We start from the raw sequence: 25,834 nt of genomic DNA, 5'->3' as shown, positions 1-25,834 counted from the left end.
AACTCTTAATTACTTTAATTTTGTAAATTATTTGTATTTGTAGATTGGCGCATTAATTTTTTTTAAACGAGCTTAAATTGGTTTAAATTTACCCTAGATGCTGTTTTTTCATTCAATACGCTTCTGTAGCTGAATAAACTTTCAAACTTTGATTGTTGTTGTTACATTCTTCAAATTATGGACAGGTGAGCCTAGTAAAAGTTAGTATAATTTTTTTTTTAAATTCAATTTTTTTCTCATTCTTTCGTTAAATTTACATCGCTCTCGTATTGAATATGTTTTATAATACCATACCATTAGTCTTGTTTTCTTTTTTTAAGGCTCAAATAAAATAAAGCTTCCAAATTAACTTTTCACAGATAACATTTAGAATAATGTAATAGTATATTATGATACGAGTCTTATAAGAAGCATTTTATCGCACGCACGGGTTTAGAGCACGACGAGCGTACCGAGGAGTGCCCTAAAGGAGTAAGTGCGATAAAATGCCTTATAAACGAGATGTCATACAGTATTTTTTCTACTTTGCCACTTTTTCAATGAAAAAAAATAATTTAAAATTTAAAACCGTTAAAGTTGAAGGATTCCACCCAAGGTCACGTCTGCGGTCTGCCGCGACACCACAGTATCCGTCAAAATTAAAAAATTAAATTTCACTGTTTTTAATATGTATTATTATTATATTACGCCTTTTCCTATTACGATACGCAAAACAGTATCGTAATAGCATCAGTACGAACGCAAAGTAGAAAAATACATTTTTAAATATGTACATATTTTTCTTTTGCTTCCTTATTTCTTTTCTTTGTACATATTATTTTGAAATTGGATCTCGGTAGATGTTCAGGTGTTAAAAAGAATGTTAATTATATTCTTTATTCCAATGTAATTTAAATTCGGTGTCAGAACTTGCAGAGCGCACCATTTGAAGAGTTGCATTGCACCAGAGAAGTTTCGTTGCGGCGAACAATGAAGAACATCTTTGCAACACCCTCCACAAAACAGATTCCCATTAATTATGAAACGGTACAAACAAAATCTTTCCCATCGTCATTCTTCATTCCATCAATGCAGACGTTTTTTAATTTGACTATTGAAAAAAGCTTACACAACGTGACCATGCATAACAATCAATAAATGTGATCGAGTGGATTTTTCTTCAGTATTTCACCATAAAATTAAAACCACTAATGACAAAAAAATGACGAAATCTTCCTCCACTCTGCCCCGCCGTCCCATCCGCCGTCATCTCCCCTACCTAACGGTACCGCAATAATCCATACATTTCTCTCTTTAATCATGTCTTTAACGATTCGAACGTGCTCCCGGTATGTTTTTTCCATCTGAAAACGAAATTTTTGTTGAAATCGTAACCCATCATCGAGATCACCGTGAAATACGTCGTGGAACTGCCTCATTAAAAATCGATACTTCCCGGAACAGATCGTCGAGCAATCGATCGAAACAACCAAGATAAGATAAATAATAAACAAAACGAAGATTTTTGTTGTCATCCTGGTAGATAAACAGGAGATAGGCCCCAAAATGCAACTGCAACGCGAAACTTCACTTCTGGTTCCTGATTGGTCGGTTCAATAACCACCGGTGGGGTTGCATTCCAACATGTTGCAGGAAAAAGTAGTACCGTTGGGATTTTCTCACGCGGATTTCTCGATTGTTCGCGCGGTTTGCGCGACGCAACCCCGCGAAGACGTCGCCCCCACGACACTCTCCACTCTGCGAGGAATTTGAGCGGCGGGACGTCGACTCTCGGGGGCAAACCGAGCGGGATCGCCGGCGTAGGAATACAAGAACAATCGGCTGCCATCTTGGCGCGTCTTGAAGTCTTGAACAAAGCCCCCTCTCAGAACGGAGTGTACTGCGGTCGGTTGTGTACGAGTGCGGATTTTCAGCGCTGAATGTGGTAATTTCAATGAAAAACACTGGAAAAGTGGCGAGACCGTTGCTGGAAACATGTGCTCGACGTAGTGCTGGGTGTCTTATTCGATCCGTGTGGTGCGAGTGATTCAGATGAGATGTGTTGAGTGCCCCATGAGGGAAGTTACACTAAAATGCGGATTACTAACAGTCGGAGGGATTATGATTTACGGATTATAGTGTCTTCCTCGGTTCTGCTTCTCTTCTTGGTGCACACAGCAACAGGTGAGTCCGACCGGCCATTACAGTCTCGGGCACTTCTCCGGCCCGTTTTGCTTGTCTCAGCAACTGGTGTCTGACGGGGTGGTTGCCGTAACGGTCGCTCGGTTGTTGTCGCGACTAAACTCCCAAGACAACCCCCCCGAGACGACCACCTTCAGATCTACCCACGATGGGGGCACCGGTTTTCACGGGGCCCAACCATACAAAATGGCGCCTGAAACAATTTGTCTTAACGAGACGAAAAAGCACATAACTCGGCTTTACCGTCACCAATTAGAGGCCGTAAAGTCCCACATTTGACAGTTATTGGACTAATCATAATATTTTTCGGTAGATGGGAGAGATAAGTTCGGCAAAAATGTTGATTAGGAACTTGTCAAGTTTGTTGCCTTCCAGTTTTTTCTTCCTAACTGTGCGGAGATTAAGAGTGTTGAGGATTAATTCGGAGAAAATTGCGCCATAACGGTCAACAGCGACGATCAGGACCAAGTCTGCGGTTCGATTGTATCAGCTGTTATCATTGTAAAAAGTAATCCCACAACTAGACACATTTCCGTTCCTATCTGTTTATTCACATTATCGTCGAGGCTGCAGTGATAAACCAAATGTAATTGAAATGTTTTTGTGTTTGAAAAAATGTTTCTTTACCTTGCTGCGCACATATTATAACAATAAACTTACAAAAAAGGCGACATTTCACTTACGAACAGCCCAAAAATCGTCATTTTTCAACTTGCGTTCGTGTCGTTCAGACTGTCACTTTTGACAGATTTGCACCGCTTGCTTTGGTGTGATAACGCGACGGGTTTGAGATTTTCAAATTTGGCCAGCACTGCCAACATTATTTACAAGCTTGTCAAAAAGTACCAGATTTTATACCGAAAACGAGTTGTGCTTGTTCAACAAGTAAGAAAATAAAGTCGTTCTTTGTAAAATGTTTATTTTAAGCCTGTAACATTTATACCATACTTTCGTACTTAATTCCAAGTTGACTTGATGGCAGATCTTGTAAAGTGACAGTTCATAACCGGATATTCTTTGTTACAAATGAGTTTAAACCAGTTCGCGGGTACAGTAGCAGAAGTAATCGGCACAAATAAAGAGATTTATTGTAGGATCGTAATTACATATGACGCTACTGCCAATAGCGAACGTTCAAACACGATCAAGATACCAGTAGATGTTAAAATCGCAGTAGGCTTTGTCATTTGTCATCATCGACCATTTGTTACGATTAAAGACGTTTGACGTTGACAAGTTCGTTGTTACATCAGTGTCTTGTCAAAAATTTGCTCATTCGTCATGGCTGCCAACATTTTTTTATTGGAAACAAAATTTAACTGATAGTTTTGACAAGATTTGGTGGTTCGTTTGGGAATTAAAAATTGAAAACTCTTTATTTGAAGAAATGTAAATTTTGAAAACAATTGCAATGCCAGGTTGCAGTTGGGTCTCGTCAAGTGACAGTTCTTAATAGAAGTTTAGTGTTGATTGTAAACGTGATCAAGAATGACTGAATCTGTTGGTAACAATGAAAATTTGAATAATTTTGGTACCACTGTAAACTAAACACATTTCCGGTTGTCAGCTTTGACAGAGTTGACAGGCAAATTTGACGTTTACCATCAAAGGGTCATTTTTGTAATAGCATAAACCTACCCGACATAACCTAATTTTTTTTAATGTCGTGTCAAGTTAAAACATCCGGTCAGTGCCAATTACAAAACAGAAAACACCAATATTTTTCAATTGTTTCATTGCCAACAGACGCAGTCATTGTTGATCACGCAGTAGATAAAATTGAAAATGACAGAAGACGTAGAAAACAATTTACCTATCTTTAAAAAATGTTACTTTTCAACCAATAATAACAGGAACAGGTAAGTACCTTATTCCTTGTTGGCAAAACAAAGATTGACTTAAACAATAAATACTCTAAAATCGTGTGTAGTAACTGAAGGCGATACAAGTTGGCACAACTGAAACGACGTCAAATTGACGCACGTACTTTAGAAACATATGATACCCCGAGGAGAAAGAAATATGTTCGTAAAAATTAAAAATTGCTGTATCTGGAAGAACCAAAAAGAGTTGTAACTTAACTTTTCATTTCCCCTAGATCAACAGTGTTGCCAGATGTACTTTCGACGTAAATTGCGGTCCTGTCAGATAAAAATCAAAGTTGGCGGAGTTATTTCTGCAATATGTTTGACAGATGGTTTGCAGGAAGTTTCAATCAATTTTTGCATGTTTCATAGTTACTGCAATCGCCTTTACAATCCTTAATTTGGTATTAACGTTTTCAAAATTTGACGTTTGACACACTTTGACAGATCTCTCCCCAAAGCACAACGGACACCAAACAGTTTCTTTTTTGTCTTGACTGTCATAAATTGCCATCTCTGGTTATGTTGGTGTCCCAGTTGACAGCTCGGATGTCACACAAATGTCAGTGGAAAATTTGGAAAATCCCAATCACGGTTTAACATCAACCGACGTGACAAAGACACAACTTCGTGTCAGGGTTGCCAACATTGCTAGTTGCAAATCGCTTTGTTTTCACTCTTGCAAGTTTTTGTTGTATTATGTATGTTGTGACTTCTACAACTCATTTTTAAACAGTTACGTAAGCTTGGAAGGAGATCCTGTCAAGAGTCACTCCACAATCGTCCACTTTGTTAGTTATCAATAGAATTTCGATTGTTCCCGCATTAATACAATCGACAAAAGAGAAGATTTTTTTTAGTAATGACTCAACTGTCATTTTTGTCATTTATCACCGATTCTTGTTACGAGTCGAATTGTCATTTCGAACGCGCAACAAACAAACCCATATCGCATCTCGTTGTTATTTTCAAGCCTCAATTAGTATGACGTTGACAGGTCAACTGTCACAAACGTCTGTCAAATAATTTGCACAGCTTTCTGCCAACGGTCGAACAAACGACGGAGGGATTCGCTATCTTCAGATTAGTGTCAGGGCTGCCAACATTGTTTATCGGCTGGTAAAATTCCCAATTATTTTCCTATTGATAATTATTTTGATAGCGCTGCAAAAGTCCTACGCTTTTTCTTATCTGTCGTCACAATTTATGGAAATGAGCGAAAAATTTTACAGATTCCAGTCGATTACGCGATCACATTTTTATTTTGGCGAATAATGACGTGACGTCATCGAGTTCGATAACTGTTTTTTCCGTAGTATTCGGTGGTGAAATTCGTATCGGAGCAAGGAGCAGTGTTGGGTGTGCACAGCTGTCCGCGTGACGTCAGAGCAAACGCTCGAGCCCCCTTCCCCTAGTCCTGTAACGGTCGCGACAGGTGGTGGTGGCTCCCTTGGCGGCGGCACCCCATATCTCCCCAGCCCCCCGAAAAATCGTTTACCGTTCCCGCAGCGTCGCATTTTGGGATTGTCGCGATCGGAATTCTTGAGGCGAGCGTAGGAGGACCGCCATAAATTGCTGAATAATGAGACGATTTGGATCATAATGGGATTCCCTAGAGAAATTGGAGGAAATCGCAGCCGCCAAACAAAGAGCGCACCGCGTCCGAGTAAAAGCTCTGGGAACACGAGACACTCGCCGGATTGCGTGAACGAAATAACTGGTTCGGTGCGAGCTTCTGAGAACCAAACTAATTAATAAAATATTTTATAGTTTATCGGTTCCGCGAGAGGCCGAGTAAAATTGTTGCGCCACATGTGCACCCGAAGACACAAGAATCTGTGATGCAAGCGGCGATTGATCGGGACAAGAAGCGAAAAGTCTTGTCCGAGGAGGTGGCCGAGTGTGCGAATAATAATCGTGTTATGTCACAAACAATTAAATGTGCGTTCTCACCCATCGTTGAAATCTCTTTGGGCAGAAGTGGCGCGGTTTCACACACAACAGCGCGGAAATACAACCTGTTCGTTACAGTTAACAGTGCACGTCATCTTCTTATAAGCCGCTTAATTATCTCGATCTTATTCAATTAAGGCGCTGCAGACGCAACACAATGCAAATTGGATGGATTGGATTAGAAGGGACGCTTTGCTGGGCGGAGATTTACGCACGGATCGATTGGCGGAAGTGTAAACGGTTGTGTAAATTTGTTGATGGTACGTCGGTGATTTTTTCTCGATAAGAATGGTGTTTGCTTTGACGTGACGAGGAACGAGAAGTACCGACGTTTTGTTCTAGGTTTCGTGGAAGAAATTAGCCGAGTCTTTACAATAGCTTGGTCTCCACTAGAAGTAAAAGTAAAAGACATTTTTTCTAATGGTCTGGATAAACAAACGTGTTGCTTATTACTTCTGGGTATTTTTTTCCCGAAAACAAAAGGAAGCAAACGATTTCGTCGTACATCCGATGATTTTGTCAATTTATTTTTGACAAATTGAAAAGTATTGACAGAATTGTTACTTACGCAACAAGTGGAATATTGATGGTTTTCACGCATGTGAAGTTGGCACAGTGAGGCTCGTGGGGTGATTCAAGTTTTACCGCCCGCACGATAAACCCTGTTAAAAAAATAGTAAAAAACATGAAACGTTAGGGTTACATTCCCTTGATATAAGGCTTCAAATGTGTGCAATTAATTCTCTCGTATCACTTCATTCAGAGCCAGAAAATAAAAAAAGAGCAAAAACATTTTTTTTCGAACACGCACATACATAATTCACAATTAATTCAAAGAACACACTTATGAAATTCGGATCAAAAAAAAATATTAGTTTTTGGATTATGTATTCCAATTTTAACATTAACAGCGAAAAATGACCAAGATTTACAACTACAGTGTCATAAATAAATACCTCATTGTTGGTAAACAGCCAATAAACATCTGTTGAGAACTTTTCTAGTAATTCTTAAGTCCCTAAAGGGTACCATAAACAACCCATGTCAACCTCTTTTCCGGAAGTGACCGCCCAATTTAATAATAAATCATAGCTAAATTTTGCAGTTTAATACCGGGTGATTTTAAATGAATGTGACTTTTTTTTAATAGGTTGGTTATTCTGCTTTTTAATGTGATAGTTGACATAAACATAGGCGTCCTCGCCTATTTGACACAATTTATTAATACATAAAATGTCAAAATGACGTACCCACGTACGCCAATGTGTTGATTATGGTATCAAGTTTGCCAAAATAATTTGTGAAAAATGTTCCCAACTTGAGAAAAAAAAATTAAATCACCCGGTATCACATTCTATTTAGATATTTCAAAAACTGGTGATGTTTTTATGATTATGATACAATCAGAGCATATTGGCAACACTGTTAAACTGTTAACCTGCAAGTTGTCACTTTTTGACGTAAGGCCATTTGACATATTCATGAGACGAAAAAGAGAAAAAAAATTGTAACATGTAGAAAAAATGTTGTGTCCAACACGAGAGGAAAGTCCTTTTTTCAGTCTCGCTCTTTTTTCTACTCGAGCTCGAGTGGAAAAAAGAGCCACTTTCCTCTCTAGTTTGACAAATAGCTACTTTACGATTAAAAAATTTCAAGATAAGAAAAACTTTGAGTGTGATTTTAACAGAAGATAACAATTTCTATAAATTGTTAGTTTGTCAAGGAGTTATTTGCATTTGAAGGGTTTTTATAATCCATTTTATCTTGCCACTCCGTTATGTACTTGATTGCAGAAGCGGTTAAAACCATTAAAATAAGTAAAGGACAAATATTTATCTAAATTATTTAAAAGCAATGATTAAACTAAAGTAAATCTTTTTATCAAATGGTTTGTATATTTTTCTAGACTTTTTTCCGTGAGTTACTTTCCCACACCTCATTTGGTAAAACATTTATTACAGGCCTGCTTGCATTTGTGCAATAAATTGCAAAATGTGAGTTTTGCAACGTATTACATACAATTTTTTTTTCATTTCTTGTTGACTTATTATTTATTTATTCTTATGTTTTTAAAGCATTGACAGATTAATAATATAAACCAATTCAATAAAACTTACTCAAAAGCCACTGTTATTATCTTTTTCTGTAAATTTTTTGTCATTTAATCTGTATTTAATTTGAATGGATGTTTCAACGAGTATTGTCAACTATAACAGCCAAATTTTCTACTGCCAACTTAAAAAAAAATATCACTTCATTGCACAGATTTTAGTTTTGTAACAATGTTTTTTGGCCAAACAGTTGGACAGAAAAAGTAGGAACTAAAATGCGCAACGAGGGCAATAATAACACGAGGGATGAAAAAGCATTCTCTTTCTAATTTATTGTAATGGTTTGTGGAAAACAATATGGCCAAGTACACAACCAAAACTGGAAAATCATTTTTACTGGAATGGCCAGCCGATTGGCCAAACCTCAGTCCTACTGAGAATTTGTGGGACGTTGTAAATGGCACAATTTACGAGTTGTGGCCAAAAATAGAAGAAAATCATAACTTTGTCGTAAAATTGCGACGAAGGTTGTGGAGATGACATTTTACAAAATGTCCATAAAATTAGAATTTAAGGCGTTTGCATATTTCCTTAATTGTGTATTTTTTTTGACGTATGTAATTTATTTCATCAAAGTTTGTTTTATTTGCTTATCAGGCAGTGGTAGCAACTTAGTAACAATTTTCTTTTTTCTTTAGTGTTACATTCCCTGCAAAGTAAAATAAAAAACGTCAGGTGGACATTTTTAGAAAATTTGACAAATTAACAGTCTGAGCAATTTATATCTAATAAAAATAAACTAAAAATTTGTTTGGCATTTTTTTCCGTCATATATTTTTTGCATAAATCATATTCCATTTCATACTTCCCTCTAAATTTTTTTGTACTTCTTCGAAGAAATCTCAGTGAAGAATTTCCTTCGAAACTTGTCGGAATTCATTCTCCAAGAATTCGTAAAAACGAGACACAACTACTGTACAAAGCAATTTTGGTGACGGCAAGTGTGCTTACTCTGATGCTCTCTGATTTTGAGAAAGTTTATTGGTATTTTTTTTTTTAATAAACATATGAGTACATACATCTGAATTAAAGAGTCATTTTTCTAGCCTTGTCACACAAATTACAATTCGGATTAGAGGTCAACGTGGAAACATTCTTCTTGTCGTACAACCACAAATTAATATAATTGGCCAATTTTTTTTTTTATTTGAGCTAATAAAGAATTATATCAAGCAGATGGTCTCGCAATCTGGCGACTTGTCTTATGATGTCTTTGTAGAAAAATATTGTCTCGCAATTCGAAAATCTTGACCCTTCTTGACATTGTCAAACGATTTGATTCGTCAATTAAAATCTTATTTTCCGATTCTGCGAAAACGGAATATTTTAACGGACCCATTTTTTAGTAACATTTTGCCAATTAATCATATCTAATGGCCTTGAATTTAAAAGATTTGGTCCAGTCTGTTACGTCACTTATTATGGCATGTCCAGTTATCTGCTTTAATTAGTAAAGTTCTCTTGATATTAATAGACAAATTCTCACATAAATATCTCCGAAATATCTGTTTTTGACACATTTTCTAATCTTGAAATTTCAGAGATTTAGATGCAACAAAAAACAATTACCAAACCGTGTCTGCATCCACATGACCAGCCCAATTGGACATTTCTTGTCTCCTTCACAATTACAAGAACACCATTCTTGAACATTTATCTCGAATCGCGATTTGCACTTGCATTGTGCAAAAGCATGTCGGAAACACCAAATCGCTGTTTTCTTAATCAATCCATCTTTTAATTGTTGCTGGAGGTTATCCGAACTCGTAGAATTAGCATTTTAATTCGTCCAATTCTCGAACTGGAAGGGTCGTCATTGACTCGATTCTTTTTAATGTCACCAATTGCCAGATTCCTCGCATACAATCTGCAAACACTACTACCGCAATCTCAATTTTTGAAAGAGCGACTTTTGCCAAGCAAGAACGTTGAACTGACCTCGCACTTTCAGATCGACACATTTTTCGAAAAGAGTTGCAGTCATTTCCGGTGAAATTGGAATTCATCTTGAACAAGGTGAATTTCGCGGACGAGGCGTTTAATTGCTCCACGATTTATTAAACAGAGGTCTTGCAGGAGTTGTCAATTTTATGATTTCCTTAAGTGCAAAAGTAAAGGGTGTGGGTGCAGTTCTGTTCACAATAGGACCGATCTTTGGGAAACAGGAGTTGTGCGAATTGCTGCTAGTTCAGGTTATGCTCCTTGTAAAAACTTAATGGTTTTGTGTTGTATTATTTATTTATTTACATATTTGCATTTATAATGTATGTTGGAAGCTGTAAATCTACTTAATTATCTTTTCTCTATGGAAAAATAACGTACTCACTCAATTTATTATCTATTCAGGAAATATGGACACATGTCGTTTCTTATATTTTAGTGTTTCATATTTATTTGTTTATTTAGAGAAAGGAGAGATCAAAATAAAACGAACCAGTAAAAAACCAAGTAAACAAATATGGCGTTGATGGTTTTTGTTTTTATTTTCTACGAATTTCGGTCACTGGATCTAATTAGGTAAATCCTGACTTTTATAACACCTCAAGGTATTAAAGTTTTTTCTAAACGATCATTTAAAAAAATAAAGACTATAATACTTTTATGGAGAAGATTTCAGCAAATAGAATGCTCAAACTTTGTAGGATAATTATGATGAGTGTTTAATGTCCTTACTGTTATACACAATTAATTGTGTTATTTAGCACAGGATGATATATTTGTTCAAGAACAGGATTATGAGAAATGACTATACTTAGGTTTAATGTTTGGTGGGAGTTTCTAACTCCTCCTACTCTCCTCGACCTCTGAGGGGGGATATTCTTCAACGACTTAGAACAGATATACGCAATTGTTCCGTTGGAATCTTCTGTGTCTTGGTCAATACATTCCTTCTAATCTTAGACTTCTGGAACCTGGAATGCCTAGGGGAAAAGCAGTGAAAAGTTTCTATTGCCCAAAGAATAAAATATCTAATCGTTGCTGCCATTTTAACCGAACAACAACAAAGAACTACCAAGCAGTTATGTTTAGTTTCTTTAAATGAAAATATCGGATGTTCATTTAAATCTCTCCTCAAAATTGGCGTTGCGGAGTTGATTGTGAACGCACCACGGATCAGCTGTTTAATTCTAACCTTACTTCGTGCATTGTTTGTGTTTTAATTCTGCAGACTGACGAGTGGTGCGTTCACAATTGACTCTTCAACAATTTGAACACCCGATATAACCAGATCAAATAACGCTTCAAACAAGATTCGATGATAAGTATTTAAAGTTGACGACTCTAAGAAGACGTAAAAAACTAGTCAAGAACTGGCTCAGTGTTGAGCACGAGTTTGGATACTCAAGTAGTCGTTCTCTATTGGCAAGACTCTTTAAAACCTCTCAGGAAGATGTTTTTTGCTTTGCAAAAAGTACGCACGTCTGAAAGAAGAAGAATAATGGTTGTTAAAAACACGTTCTATGGTTTAGTAGAGTGTCATTTTAACAAATACAAAAATTCAGACATGTGCGGTTGGTAGTAAGGAATATGACAGTTCTCCATTTTCAAACTTTATACCTCTTCGAAAGTAACTTTCCTTCAGTAGTATTAAACATTCTGTACAAGTGATTCTGTCAAAATTGTAAAGATTATGTTGTTAGGATCACTGCCAACATAAAAAAAATCATAGCGTTCTATGGTTGGAACGTCATAGATGTGGATTGGGGACTTGTCGTTAAGTTGGCACGGCCAGGAAAAGTAACCAAAGTGTGTTTTTTTATAATCAATTGTCAAAGTGTTGTCAGGTTGGCAGAAAATTCGAAACAGAGAATTTTATAAATCACGTTTGAAACATTGACTTTTGAAATTGTCACCGATTGTCACATTTGACAATTTAAATTAAAATTAAACACGTGTCTCACACTCATAAACATCTGCAACATAACCTCAATAATGATCTAGGGGAAATCTAGGGTGAAATTGAGATAGAACTGGACCAAGTGTCAATGATTTTTAATATACAGTTTGGGTTTTTTATGTATTTTGACACTGACAATTGATTATTAAAAAAAACGGACTTTAGGTATTTGGAATTTATGACAGAATCATATTTTTTAAATACATTTTAAGCGACCTTGAGTTTGACAGTCCACATCTAAAACGTTTTTACTAGATATATATCTGGTTGGTTGGCGATTCTGATTTTTTGACATTGTTATATTTTGTTTAGAAAGAAAAAGCTTCTGATATTGAGGTGACCATTGCAAAATCCAGATTTAAGTAGAATTGAAGGTTTGTGGACAAACTTTGTGCACAACTTGTATCTATTTAGAGATGAATGAAACAAAATACCGACAGAGAATTGAAAGAAGTGTGTTTTTTTTTCTCACAAGTACTACTACATTGGTTTTTTGGTGTTTATTCTGTGAACAATGAAACACTTTCTTTTGAACGTTTTATAACGATGACCTCCCACAACAGTAGTACAAGAGATAGTTTCTTCGTTACAATTTGGAAAAGTCTTCAGGCTCTTTCCAATGCCTCTGCAGCATTTGAAGAGATTTTGCGAGAGTCTGCGAAAAAGCTATCCAAGCATCATCGGACGTTTAAATTTCGAGCACCAAACAACTGCCATACTTCAATGCAGTCTCGCCCCATGCACTCGGTCACGCATCGATAGAAGGGGGCGTAGATAAGAGGCTTAATTAACGGATGGTTAAATTTAAACAGTTGTTGATTCCAACGCCCAACAATAACATGGATTAAGCGAAATTGAAAATGTACACAAGCCTCCCAATTGATATTAATCCCGGTCGCGCAAGTGTCAGATAGTACTCTCGGCAACACGCCATCAAACAAAATAATGAATTCATCCGGGATGTGACAATTCTGGGTCACTTATATAATCATTTCCAATTCGGTACGATCCGAACGCTCGAAACACGAACACAAATTGGGATCAGAGCCACGCTGTGTCTTTGATTAAGCTTAATTATTGGCTTAAGAGAGGCTCCTAATGAGTGAAAACAGCACAGCTCCAATTCCATTCGTTATTTCTCGTGTGCTAACATTTGTTTTTCTCTTCCTGCCTGGCCGCATTCTCTCTTCTACTCTCCCGAATACTTTCGAACGACATACAATGATAACAATAATCTTTACATTTATAACCACCACCTCTAGTACTACAATATTGACACTGGATGTTGTTTCAGGTTTCATTTCTTGTTCTCCGAGCCCATGCAAGAACGGGGGGACCTGCATATCGTCGCCGAAAAGCGACTCCTTCTGCAAGTGAGTATCGCTCCCCTTGTCCCATCAATCTCGTTCCACCCATCCCCATCTCCACTTGTCCACCGATCGCCCTTGCTATCCCAACAATCCCAACGGATCGCCGCATGTGCACCCTTAATCAGGGCATTGTTCCGGGTCGCGATGAAAGCCCTCGTGACATTGTCAGTGTTTTTTCCCGAAAAGGGGTGTCGTGTTTGTTGGTTGGCACACATGTTCACAATCCGAGTGTAAAAAGTGATCGAACATGTGGACGTGGTCGTCACATGGCGCTCTTAAATGTTACAAAAACAAGTGGAGCGTTATGGATGTGGCGATGGCAGAATGGCGCAATTACGAATTGATGGGTCTGCTGCATTAAGAGGAGTCAGGTAGCTGGATGACTTGCGATTCAGCTTGAAACAAAAGATACAGATCGGTTGGTCTCTTCGGGAGGAGCTAATTGGTGATTGTGGCGAAGTGCGCCTAATTGAAAATCGAGTTTGTTTATTTGCGTTGCTGGAAAAAATGTGCTACCAGTGGAAGAGGAAGAAAGTGAAGAGAAGGAACGCTCCACGCGGTGTTTGTTTGCTCGTTTTTGTCCGGCGGATCCATCTTTTGTAAACTACTCTTCCTGTGTTACAAAGTGAAATTCGGGGATTGGTCGCGTGAGAAGCACAAGATTTTTTCGGCGAAGTGTTGCCCTCGTATCGAGCAGACTTAATCGGCGTGACACATTTTTTGGCGTCCCAGAAAGTGCGTGGTCACCATATCAAATCTGAATAATGTATACCCTGAGCGAACAATGGTCTCTTGAAGGCGTGGCAAAACTCCAAAACACACAGAGTGCGTCTCTGATGGTATCCTCTTGGACCACCATTCCACAGCACCAAGTGACTCACTCTGTAATTACCGAAATAATTTCGACTGGTTCTACCTCTTGCGTTGGATCATTTGCCGCACGCTGGAACGCACAGGTACATAATGGGTCGACCGTGTGGGCAGGATGGGTTATCTATTATCTTGTTCTCCGGCCGGAGCACGAGCGGCACACCCAGCCGCTCTCTCTCGGATTCTTCCCTTCTGCGACATGTGTCCCCAGTACCCCACGGAAAAACGGCAAAAAACGGCGAGCGCGGCAACGCCGCACCGATCCTCCGTCTCTCTCTGACGGACCCATGCAGGAAAGCGGAAATAACGTGGAGCTGGTGAGCATTGTGCGGCCGTTCCCACGAAACGAATCCGCTCCTGGCGAAAAGGATCCGCCACGCGATGTCTTCGGAGTTGCGCACTCACTCCAGAGAATCTTCGGAATGGGATCGGTGGTTGGAGGCGAGCCTCCGCCATTGGAGGTCACCGCCTCTGCGTGCCACCACTAATCGAGAAAAAATGATTCGTGACGCGATGCATTAGTTGCGGCTAATTATTGTAAAAGTAAATTGCCTATCTGCTCGTGTTAGAAAAAACGTCGACAACCTGATGGAGAGTGGTTCTGGTTCAGGAGTGCGCCATGGTATTTGTACGATAACATGTTGGCACGTCGCCTCTCCACCCAACCTCTTACCCAACTAATTGATTTTCTCAATTCTGAGATAATTCCCAAAATTAAAGTATCACTTTTCATCGCAATTTCATCGCAACACATTACCTGTGACCCTCTATTAACTTTCGATAAAGATTGCCCAACAAATCCACTTGCTTTGTTGTGATTTACGATCGCGAACTCCACATTTCATCAATTTCATTTTCCTGCTGTACTGACGGATCCACGTCTGCACTTTTCGTTTTGGGTACGCTGCTTTATCCTGACATCAGATCTCGGTGGGAAGCTATTTCGTCGAGGATCGTCTTTCTTTGCTCGCCAATCAAGCAAGAGTGTTATTATAATGCTTGAATGGACCCACATAGGTTTGAAGAGTTTTTGTCGGAGGTGGACGTCGTGGAATAAGACGTCTTATTATAAACACGTTAACCCGAACTTATCGTTATGGGGGCATACTTGACTCTTGAACTTTCTATGAAGTAATCAAATAAGAACACTCAATTAATTATTGCACATCTACGTATGCCGAACGCGGATACCACTTTAACCTTTGCCTTCTGCATCTTAAAACTAGATAGTTCAACATCTCCAATCGACGAGATTTTTTCCGAACTAATAGACTTCTGAGTCATTCTTCTCGTGTTCTCATGCTGCTCTGACAATTGATTTCATTTGATATTCCCGTCGATGATGGATGGGCGTGTGTACAATCGCACACCTACAACACTATCTCCAATAAAAATGAAGCCCTAAATCTGCATGATTCGTCTCATTTCAAATCAGACACGTCATAGTATTGCCAACCGGTCAAGTGCCAACTTAACCGACGAAATCCACTAGATGCCCATAGAAACCGTCTTGATTGACGTCTACATGTTAGTTTTACTAATGAGAGTAAAGACTACTGCTACAAATGTTCAAATCAACTACTTGTCAAATTGGCAGGAAACGTAAAGAAACGACCTGTAATTATGACGTTTGTTGTTTAGTGTAACAATCGAGTCAGGTTGGTTGACCTGTCGTCACACAACTGTCAAAAACATTACGAATTCGGCAACGCTTTGCATAAATACCACAGCTTTTAATTAAACTCATCAAGGTTCCAGGAAATTAATTTCGTTTTAATGTCAATCAAAATTTGACGTGTTTACAACATGTTGCGCGGGACGGTAGAATTCAATTAGCCCAAATTGTGCGTGTGCTTTGTTGCCGTTTTGTGCATTGACAGTTGACACCTGCACCGGTTGGACCTGTAATCACGCGGTGAAATTACAGATTGTTGGGACTAGATCGTTGTTTTTGCGTCTCGGGGTTGTGCGATTTTGAGGTTATGTTCTGGGGCGCAATGACATTTCGAAGCAGTTTCACGTTTCAATTATAAATTCAAAAAGGAGCAAAAAACGCCGTGTTTTATCCAGATATGTATGGTACGAGCCGGTTTGGTGAGATGAGTTCCATATCAGCTCCCCCCGTCCCTCCTGGTCCCTCGCCTGGTTCCATTAATCACGTCCCCAACGGAATAATATCTAAATCGCCGACGAGTCTCGTAAATCAACTGGTTCGATTTGTTAAATGATTTGTTTTGTTTTGTTGCAGCTGTACGTCGAAGTACGTGGGCGAGTACTGCCAGCATTTGAATCCTTGCCATACAGGACCTGGACCTCGGTGTCAGAACGGCGGGTCGTGTCAGGTGCGGGTATCGGCCGGGGGATCTCCTAGTTTTACGTGTTTGTGTCCGTTGGGATTTAGTGCGTCGTTGTGTGAAATACCGATCGCGAACTCTTGTGACCGGCGGCCGTGCTTGAACGGGGGCACTTGCTCGTTGAGGTCTCTGGAGGCCTACCAGTGTTCGTGCGCACCTGGATACACAGGTAATGAGCTTTGGAGTTTCTGCAAAGTGCACAAAAACCAATCTGTAAAATATGTAATAAGTAATTTTTTTTTGATGCCTCTGAATTGGAACAAAAATTTCTATTTAATGTGGAAATGAATCAGTCCAGTTCTCTGTGTCCCTATTTACCGGAATCCGCTCTGGGTTGTGGTAATTGTAGAGCTGTCGATTATCCTTTTGTTTTGTCGGTCCAGAGCTTGTTGCTGTTTTAAATGACCATTTTCCACGTAACCAGACCAGAACAATGATGTAAAATAAAAGAAACAGTTCAGCCTTGTACTGTAGGTACGATTACAATCACTACAAGTGGTCAAGGAAGTTTCATGGATTTTCAAAATTCGGAACACTGGGTCAAAAAACATTCCGAGTGAAAAAAATCTAGTGTCTTAAGAAAGAGTTTATAGACTAAAAAATCAACAAGAATTTAAGAAATGGATAAAGAACCAAAAAAGTAAAAATTGTCGAACAGAATTTCCGTTTTTCTTTTTCTCTGTGGTACAGTGAAAAAGTGGTGATAAAAGTTTAAAGCAACCAAATACAAAAAGAAGCATTTTTGTTGAAGAATCAGAGCAGAAAAGATTGACTGGTATTTACAGATTAATTTATATTTGCTGTGAAATGAGGGAATAAAATTCGACCAGAAAAAGGTGTTGTGGAAGAGACCAGATGACTTTTCGATCGAATATTGTTAGTAAAAAAAATTTGCTTGAAAAATATTACTTCATGTGAAATTTGGTATACAAATCATCATTGCTAAAATGGGAAAAATTACGATATGAAAGGGTGTTTTTTTTTGTTTGTTAGGTATTTTGGTTTTGTTGTATTATATTTGAAAAACCAGATGTTGAAGTAAAAAAATCTCTAAAAACGTTTAATTACACCAGAGAGTTCGATGCAACATGTGGAATGTTTTTAGGAGTGGATGAGATCACATTTTTTTTTTTGAAATATTACAATTGAGAAGGAACATAAAAAGAAAATGAAAAGATGACATTGAAAGTACATTTCACACTGAAATGTGTAGGTTTGTAATCTATTTTGAATTTCATCTGTTGAGGGAAGGGTTTTTGGATACATTCTTATAAAGGAAAGTTACTTAAAGTCCATTAAAAAATAAAAAAAACCACCAACGTCGCATTTTCCTCGATAATTACTATCGACAACGCTGTCTAGTGTAAAATTTGGTGAGACTTGTATTTTTGAGGTTAAATGTTTAGTGTCTTGTTTTTTTGGGCATGTTTAAGCAAAAATAATAAGAATCAATAAATAAATTAAACGTGTTGCTAATAAAACAATGTGAACGAAATTCAAAGCAATTGAATTTCATTTTGAATCAAATAAATGTCATAATTTATAGTTACCAACATAGTATGAAAAAATATATACCTAGGGTTTTTTAAATTTTACCAACCTAAATCAACAGGTGGTGGTTTTTTGATTTTTGAATGGACTTTAGATTGGTCAGTTCTATTACCCGTCAAAATGTTCGCATTGATTGTTGTAACACCCGGTATATTGTAAATATAAACATTTGGTATTGAATACTTAAGTATAACGGAAAATATTCGTAGTCCTTTGATTCTTTTAACCTATACCGGGTGTTATGTCCACGTAATAACTAATAAATTTAACCAACAGCACGAAAAAAAAATACTAGAATAAAATACTCGAATGAAAAGCCGTGAAAACTGTTAGTATCAGAACAGCGGTCGTTTTTATCGCACAAAAACATTTTCACGCGCTCTTTCGTTTCAATTGATGATTATTTCTCATGATCGAAATGTCAAATTAGGGGTTAGAAAAATGTAAAAAAAATATTCGATTAAAAAAAGATCAATAATACTCGTATGTAAAAAATGTTTATTTTAAAGAGTTCAATTGTTGATTAATTCCCACGTGCGTGTTCAGCTCTTGCTTTCATCCAATCAAAAATGTTTATCGCGATAAAAACGTCCTACTACTCTGTCATCTGTCTAAAGTGATTAAATTGCATGCTACTCCTGATTCTCAGATTCTCAAATTCTTTTTGATAATTATGTTTTTAATAACTGTATTATAAATAAATAATTACCTAACGTTAAAGTTTGTATTCTGGAATTAATCTTGCCAAAAATAACACGACCTAATTTTTTATATCTGATAAATTTCCTCCAATTTTCACTTATTCAAAGGTGAAACCCTCGAGCTAAAGCTCTTCGGCCTAACCAGACCAAAAACGTCCAAATTCATCTAGTAAAATTGTCAAAGCAAAAAGTTTTCGTAAAATTGAAAAATTTATCCAAAAAAAAAATTAGGTCTTGTTATTTTACCTTCGATTAAATTTATTACGTGGACTTCCATAACACCCTGTATTTTGGAACAACTAAAATAGAAACATTACTTTTGTTATACGAATTTGAAAGGAAATGGGGGATAATTTGAGTCATGATCACGATATACCGGGTGAGTCAAGTTTTACCGCCCGATCGAAAACACCCACTTCTAATTGATTTAAAATTTTCAAAAAATTCAGGAATCGTGTCTCGCTGTAGAACATTTTTTTAATGAAACAAGTAAATATTTCGTTTTATTTCAAGAACTGCTCCATTTATTTACATAATTTTTCACTGAGAGTCCTTGCAAACATTTAGGAAAAATTTGGTGTCATCAAAATCGTGAAAACATCACCGGTTTTTGAAATAAATGGAATTTGATATAAAAGTGAAAAATTTAGCTGTGATTTATTATTAAATTGGGTGGTCACTTCCACAAAAGAGGTTGGACATGGGAATTACTAGAAAAATTGTCAACAGATGTTTGTTGGCTGTTTACCAACAATGAGGTATTTATTTATGACACTGTAGTTGTAAATCTTGGTAATTTTTCGCTGTTAATGTTAAAATTGGAATATGTAATTCAAAAACTAATAATTTTCTTCCGATGCGAATTTCATAAACGTGTTCTTTAATTAAATAATTGTCAATTACGAGCCTGTACGAATTTTTTTTTGCTCAAAATTGATTTTTTAATTTTTATGGCTCTGAATGAAGTGGTAAGGGAAAATTTATTGCACACATTTGAAGGCTTATATCGAGGAAATGTAACCATAAAGTTTCGTAATTTTTACTAATTTTTTAATAGGGTTAATCGTGCGAGGGGTAAAAGGGCACAAAGAAGACAAGGTTTGACAATAAAAAAAATCTATATTTAATCGCGTAATAACTAACAAAGTAATCATCTGAACCTTTCCCAGTCGAACAAGAAAGATAATCATGTGTTTTAAAAATTTCTACAACTTTGTAAAAACACGTAACATCATTAGCCTTAAAAGTTGGATTATGAAAATAAAACGGATTAAGTGCAATCAAGCCGTGAGAGGTTATAGTGGTAAAAAGTGTGACGCACTGTTAGAATTTTTTTACAAAAACAAGAAAACGACTCCAGAAATACAGCAATAAGGATGTGGAACCCGTCCATAACAGGATAGTTAACTAAACGACCACGAAGAGGAGTGACATAAAAACGGTTGCCTTCGGGCGCAAAATTATGTTACACCGGCCCTGGCCACCACAGCAAAATGCAAAACATTTTGATTTTTCAAAAAAGAAAGTTTTTACGTTTAAAATTTGTTTCGACTTTCGGGTATCGATTTTTTTTTAATCCACATTCTGTCGATGATTTGCTGGACAAGACATTCACGACAGAAAGAGCATGGTTATTGGTTTGTCACAAAGCTAAACGTAACATATTATGCCAGACATACGTCCGTCAAATTTTCAAAGCGTTCTTGACCAGATTTTCATCTAGACATCCTGTATATTCCAACAATTTGTTGCACAGCGCCCTCTGTCGAGTTTCTTTTGAATTTTCTTGAATTCCTTCTAATTTTTGCATATTCTTCTTTCTTGGCATTTTTCCATTCCCTCTTTATTCCATAACAAAAACCACAACACAAAAACATATGAGGTACATTTGTGGAAAGCAAAACGTGCGATTTAACTGTCACCTGTCAATTTTGACATTTACGTAAAATTTATTTAGAAAATGATTTCACTCCAGAATACAAAATATTCCAATTTTGAAATGAAAACGAAGAAAATAGTGACTGGATTTACCACACACAAACCTTATTTGTTGCAGTTTCAACAAAACCTCAATTTATTTGTTGGCATGGTTGAAGCTACGCCGCACGTTTTCAGAAGTTTTGTTTTCCATAGCCGCCCCTCCTTTTCTGTTGATCACATTGTACTACAACTCTCAAAGCCCCTTTATCTTCCTTCTGCGGCCTCATATTTCACATCCACTTGTTCGTAGACTTACGCACTCTTCCCATGCCAATAAAACTCCAAATTGTCTAAATTTGTTTTACGACTTCGTTTTATTTAGTTTTTCTCAAATTTCATTATAAACCCAGTCCGAATCAAACTTTACATCCATTTTTATTACCGTTAATTCGATAATTACACTCTTGTATATCTTTCAGACAATAAAACGTTGAGAAAATTCAGTTTGAACGCAATTAAAAAAATACAATCTCGGCGCGGAAACCACAAAATTTTGAAACCACGAAAAGCAGAGTGAAAAGTGTTTCGTATTTATGAGTTCGAACTGAAATGTCTTGCCCGGGGCGATGGTCCTGGAGTTTCGTCCGTCTTTATCGGCCCACCTAGTCTTGTTTATTTGGTAATTTATGTAATGGATTCGTTATCTCCCCGAAATTTCTAAACTTCAGTCGCTCGCCGAACTTTCCATAAATAACGCACCGTTGGTCGTTTTTAATGGCGCAATTCCAATAACGATGGCAAATCCACACAATAATTACAGGCTTCAAATGTGAGCCCCTCGGGCGCACAACTGTAAACCGCTGCGACCCGAAGGAAACGATACCATCGCCCAAGATTTTTCTTGCAGAGACATCTTGAAAACGCCGTTTTATCAAACTCGGGTGTGGCTGATAGACGAACTGAATTCCAATTTGTCGGTGTCATTTGGATGCGCTAGACGAATCCCTCAAATTGAAACCGTTCGACGTGTGAAGGAATTTCTGCTCTGCAAATACGTATTCATTTCTCTGATTGATAATTAATCACGTCGTGTGACGTGGGTGGTCTTATCTAATGTTATTAAACCAGCAACACCAGCTCATCCGTCATTTTCGGTCCCAACAGGATGTAATCGGACAACTGCAATTTAGTTTCTCTCTCGATACTCTCCTAACGATAATCGTCAGCTCTGCAGATCTCGATCGAGCGAGTCACTTTGAAGTATCTTTGTTTCAGGGAAACACTGCGAGAAGGAAGACCACTGCGCGTCCCAACCTTGCAGGAACGGGGCCGAGTGCACCTCGTTGGGGGAGGAATACAAGTGCAAATGTGCCCCAGGATTCACGGGTCCCGAATGCAAGGACGACAAGGACGAGTGCAGGCACAAACCGTGCGTGCACGGCAAGTGCCACAACACACACGGCAGCTACACGTAAGTGGACGGAATATGTAAAAACGTTGGGTGGTGGCGTAATTGGAGGTAATTTGTGGATTGGTCGGAGGGATTGTAGCGGGCAAGGTGAGTCGACGGCGAAGGTGACAAGAACTGGTCGCCGGTTCCGCCGGATTGGTTTCCATTCCGTCTATTACAAATAGTTGAATGGGATAACAGAAGAAGGCGAGAGACAGTTATAAATATAGGAGGAGGAGAGCTGTTAGACGGTTTTTGTTAGGTTCTTGGTATGTTGGTAAATTGGAGAGGGGGGTTAAGAGACTGAAGGAAATGTTTCAAAGAGGTTCGGCTTGTTGGATGTGGTACTAAGTAAGAATAAAAAAAGAAACGAAAAGACTTGTGAAGAATGAAGGAAAAGAAGAAAATCTCTAAAGCTGTTTCAGTTGAAAGATTTTATCTTCTTCCTGTTCTACTGTAGAGAATTTGGTGCTCGCTTTTGTTTCCGTTGACGTAGCTCCACCACCTGTCAAACCATACATGTCAAACGTCATTTATTCCGCCAACAAGCAATTCTGTAAATTGTTTATTTCGTAAAGGACAGTTCTTTTTAGAATTGAGCGACAAGGACAGTTCTTTTTAGAACTGAGCGACAAGCTTTCCTAGTTTTCGTAGTCCACGTGATGGTTTTTTTAAATGAATAAAGGATAAAATGATGACTAAAGTGGGGTTATGTGTGCGAAGGATATGTGAGAGCCAAAAAGATCAGCGTCTGGAAAAGAGAGGAAACGAAGGCCTGCTTGATCACATGTTTTTCTGAAGGCTCGTTATTTAGCAGTTGAAAAAATGCGATTTTCAAGTGATGTTTTTTTAGCGTAGTTTATTTCTAAATTAAAATTGTGCAAAGAGTTTAATTTAAGTGTTGCTTAATTTATATCAAGTAACCTGATAACTTGCTAATTGAATTAATGAAAGTATAAAATGGTGTAACAAGAAATATATAATAAAATAAGACTGGAGAAGTTATTTTCCAAAAAATCTCTTATTACGCAACGAGTGCCATGTCGACATTATTATCGCACGAGCGTGAAGTTCGTACAACGAGGCTGTGTCTGAGTTTATGTAATCACAATATAGCAGATGTCATGTACGACCGTTCAGAATGAAAGAAAGAAAGAGACATTGATACACAGTAAAATTTACGTTTTCGTTGTGGTGTTTGCAAAGTTAGCTAAGAGAAAACGAGTTCTTTGGAGCAAGACATGGAAGTAATAGCATTAATCGGCGTTTTAGTCTCGTCCTTGAAGAATCACGAGTCAAATCAATTATCTCGTTTAATTTCCTTGGATTATTGCTTTTGTTCACTTTACCGCACGGTTGCGGTAAGCGAGTCATTACGCGTCTGGAATGCGTGTGATAAGTGTAATATATCGCACGGTCGTGGATAATTGACTTAAATTCAGAGCAGAAAGTAAGAAATCTTCCACACTCTTCAGATGTAAGTTCTTGTCAGAAACGAAACTTGCAGCCATCACCTACGATCTCCTAGCGTCGAATTTGCTAACAAGCCGGCCTCCAACAAATTCCCCGACCATACCAGTCCCATTGTGTGACCCAGGGGTCAGCTCAGCCCCGTCTAATGGTTCCGGTTTAGTACGACTGAATCACTGGTGGAATGGAACAACCGGTTGTGTCGGATCTACGTGTCGTTTCTGTGCTCTTCATAATCCTCTTCGCCGACCAACTGGCCACATTTCGTCGTTTTTGGCGGTTCCGAGTGGCGAAAATCGATCCGGTGCGCTCGATAAATCATCGTTCGATGGAAAAATCTCGTACCGAAAGTGCTGCCGCCATAAAAGGATGTACCGCATTCATCAGTGTTATTCATCGAGCAGGACGAGTTTCGAGCTCGTTATTATCACAATAAAAAAAGTATTCATTTTGAGTTACGGACGTCGGGAGCGCGAACGAGCTTCGTTTCAAAAGCATATGACGATCACGACCAACAAATGATTTTAACCTTTGGTGTGGCATTCAGTTGTGGGGCCGGCACAAATCTCTTGACAGTTTGATTGCGATCGGAGATGCTTTGTGCGGAGATTGTTGCAACAATTGTCGTACCGTTTTCTGTATTTGTTGCAAGGTTTTCACGTGGCGACACCATTCATAACGGACTTATTCATAGAAAATATAGTAATATAGATCCGGTTAGGTAAATAGAAGGACCTGAGGCTACCGACTGTCGTAATGAACAGATACGACCTTCCCGGGGGGGATGTTGTGATCAATGTATGCATAATGGGTCGATTGTTCTAGTCAATTAACGAACCCGTTACATACATATGCACTGGTTTTAACATGACTTTTTTTTTTCCCTAGAGAGGCCTTGCCTTTCATTTGTTAAGTGCCGCACTTCGAGTAGCGTGTTATTATTTTTTAATTGATATCGCGATAGTATCGTGGTCGAACCAACGGAAAGATAACGGAAGCGGGCGCCAACTTTTTCTTGCTCAACAGCTGCAAAAACTCTTTCCAGCTTCATATTTCAGAAAATTTCCTTTACAAGATATGAACAACAGAAACAACAGCGCGTCGAATGGTGCAAAGAAACTTGCAAGAATACAAGGAAAGTACTCGTACATACTTGTTTGTTTCTTTTTGCTTCTTGCTACTGTTACGTCAAGGATTTGATGGCCAAATCAAACAAAATAGACAAATAGACACAGCATCCAGACAGATACCATGAGAGGTTCCTTAGTATCTCCCAATAGGAATACATTTTGCAAACATTTTGGCAGTTTTTTAGCCCAATTAAGAAAACAAAGAAACGTCTGGACTGTCAAAAACAAAACTGCAGGTGTGGGGTTCATTAATTCACTAGTTAGTATTTTCATATTACCGAATTGGTATCCATGAATGTGACTTTTTTTCTTAAGTTGGGAACATTTTGATATCATAATTAACACATTGGCGTACAAAACGTCATTTTGACATTTTACATGCGATGTGATCAAGAAGGACTGTTTGAGTTGGCAATACAATTACGAGTATGAACATTTTTTATTCGACTATTTGCAGCACTGCAACCGGATATGTTTTGTTGGTTGATTTGACAGATATCTGACGTAACATTAATAGCGACAAAATGGTACTTAGGTTATGAGAGTAAAAATTAACGGTAAAAAAAATTAACCGTGAAATGCAGAACAATTTGCTAAAAATTAAGCCCGAAGTGCCCCTCATTTGGCTCTAAACATAGATTAACACTTTTTTAGGCTTTCGAGCAGATTCGCCAGCGTGTTTAGTTTATTTTGAAATGTCAAATGTTGCTTGTCAATGACGCGACTGTCAGTGTCAAGCCGTCAACAACCGGAAGTTACCAACTCAAACTGTACTTCTTGATCAGCCTGTATTAATAAATTGTGTCAAATAAGATGGTACACCTATGTTTATGTCAACTGTCACGTTAGAAAAGAATTAACAGCAGAATAACCAACGATAGTACCGTGAGATCATTTAAATTTATAATTAAAGTAGGCGGTTTTTTTTCTTCGATTGCGGATCCAGCCAGTGGAGTCGCTGTGTAAATTAGAGGTTATGTAAACATTTTGTTGTTTAGGGTTTTCATGTT

The 25,834-nt window shown here is 37.9% G+C and overlaps 1 protein-coding gene and 1 long non-coding RNA gene across 3 annotated transcripts in view; one reads left to right on the top strand and one right to left on the bottom strand.

The window, feature by feature from the left end:
* Window positions 1-1,850: 1,850 nt before the first annotated feature.
* N (neurogenic locus Notch protein) overlaps window positions 1,851-25,834 on the top strand; it is a 55,743-nt gene continuing 31,759 nt past the window's right edge. For both annotated transcript variants that reach the window (XM_069056932.1, XM_069056930.1), the window contains exons 1-4: window positions 1,851-2,163; window positions 13,303-13,381; window positions 16,497-16,771; window positions 22,050-22,245. In XM_069056932.1, coding sequence (XP_068913033.1) covers window positions 2,073-2,163; window positions 13,303-13,381; window positions 16,497-16,771; window positions 22,050-22,245 — 641 coding nt within the window. In that variant the 5' untranslated portion in view covers window positions 1,851-2,072. The remainder of the gene's footprint in view (window positions 2,164-13,302; window positions 13,382-16,496; window positions 16,772-22,049; window positions 22,246-25,834) is intronic.
* Window positions 2,159-3,231, bottom strand: LOC138137508 (uncharacterized). The gene is made up of 3 exons (XR_011161765.1): window positions 2,809-3,231; window positions 2,425-2,748; window positions 2,159-2,374 (listed from the first exon to the last, which is right to left on the bottom strand). It is a non-coding gene; the product is annotated as an uncharacterized lncRNA (long non-coding RNA).

This window comes from Tenebrio molitor, chromosome 8 (genome assembly GCF_963966145.1).
Source record: "Tenebrio molitor chromosome 8, icTenMoli1.1, whole genome shotgun sequence".
Lineage (NCBI taxonomy): Eukaryota > Metazoa > Arthropoda > Insecta > Coleoptera > Tenebrionidae > Tenebrio > Tenebrio molitor.
Note: the sequence above shows the minus strand (reverse complement) of the source record. Positions and strands in the feature narration are given on the sequence as shown.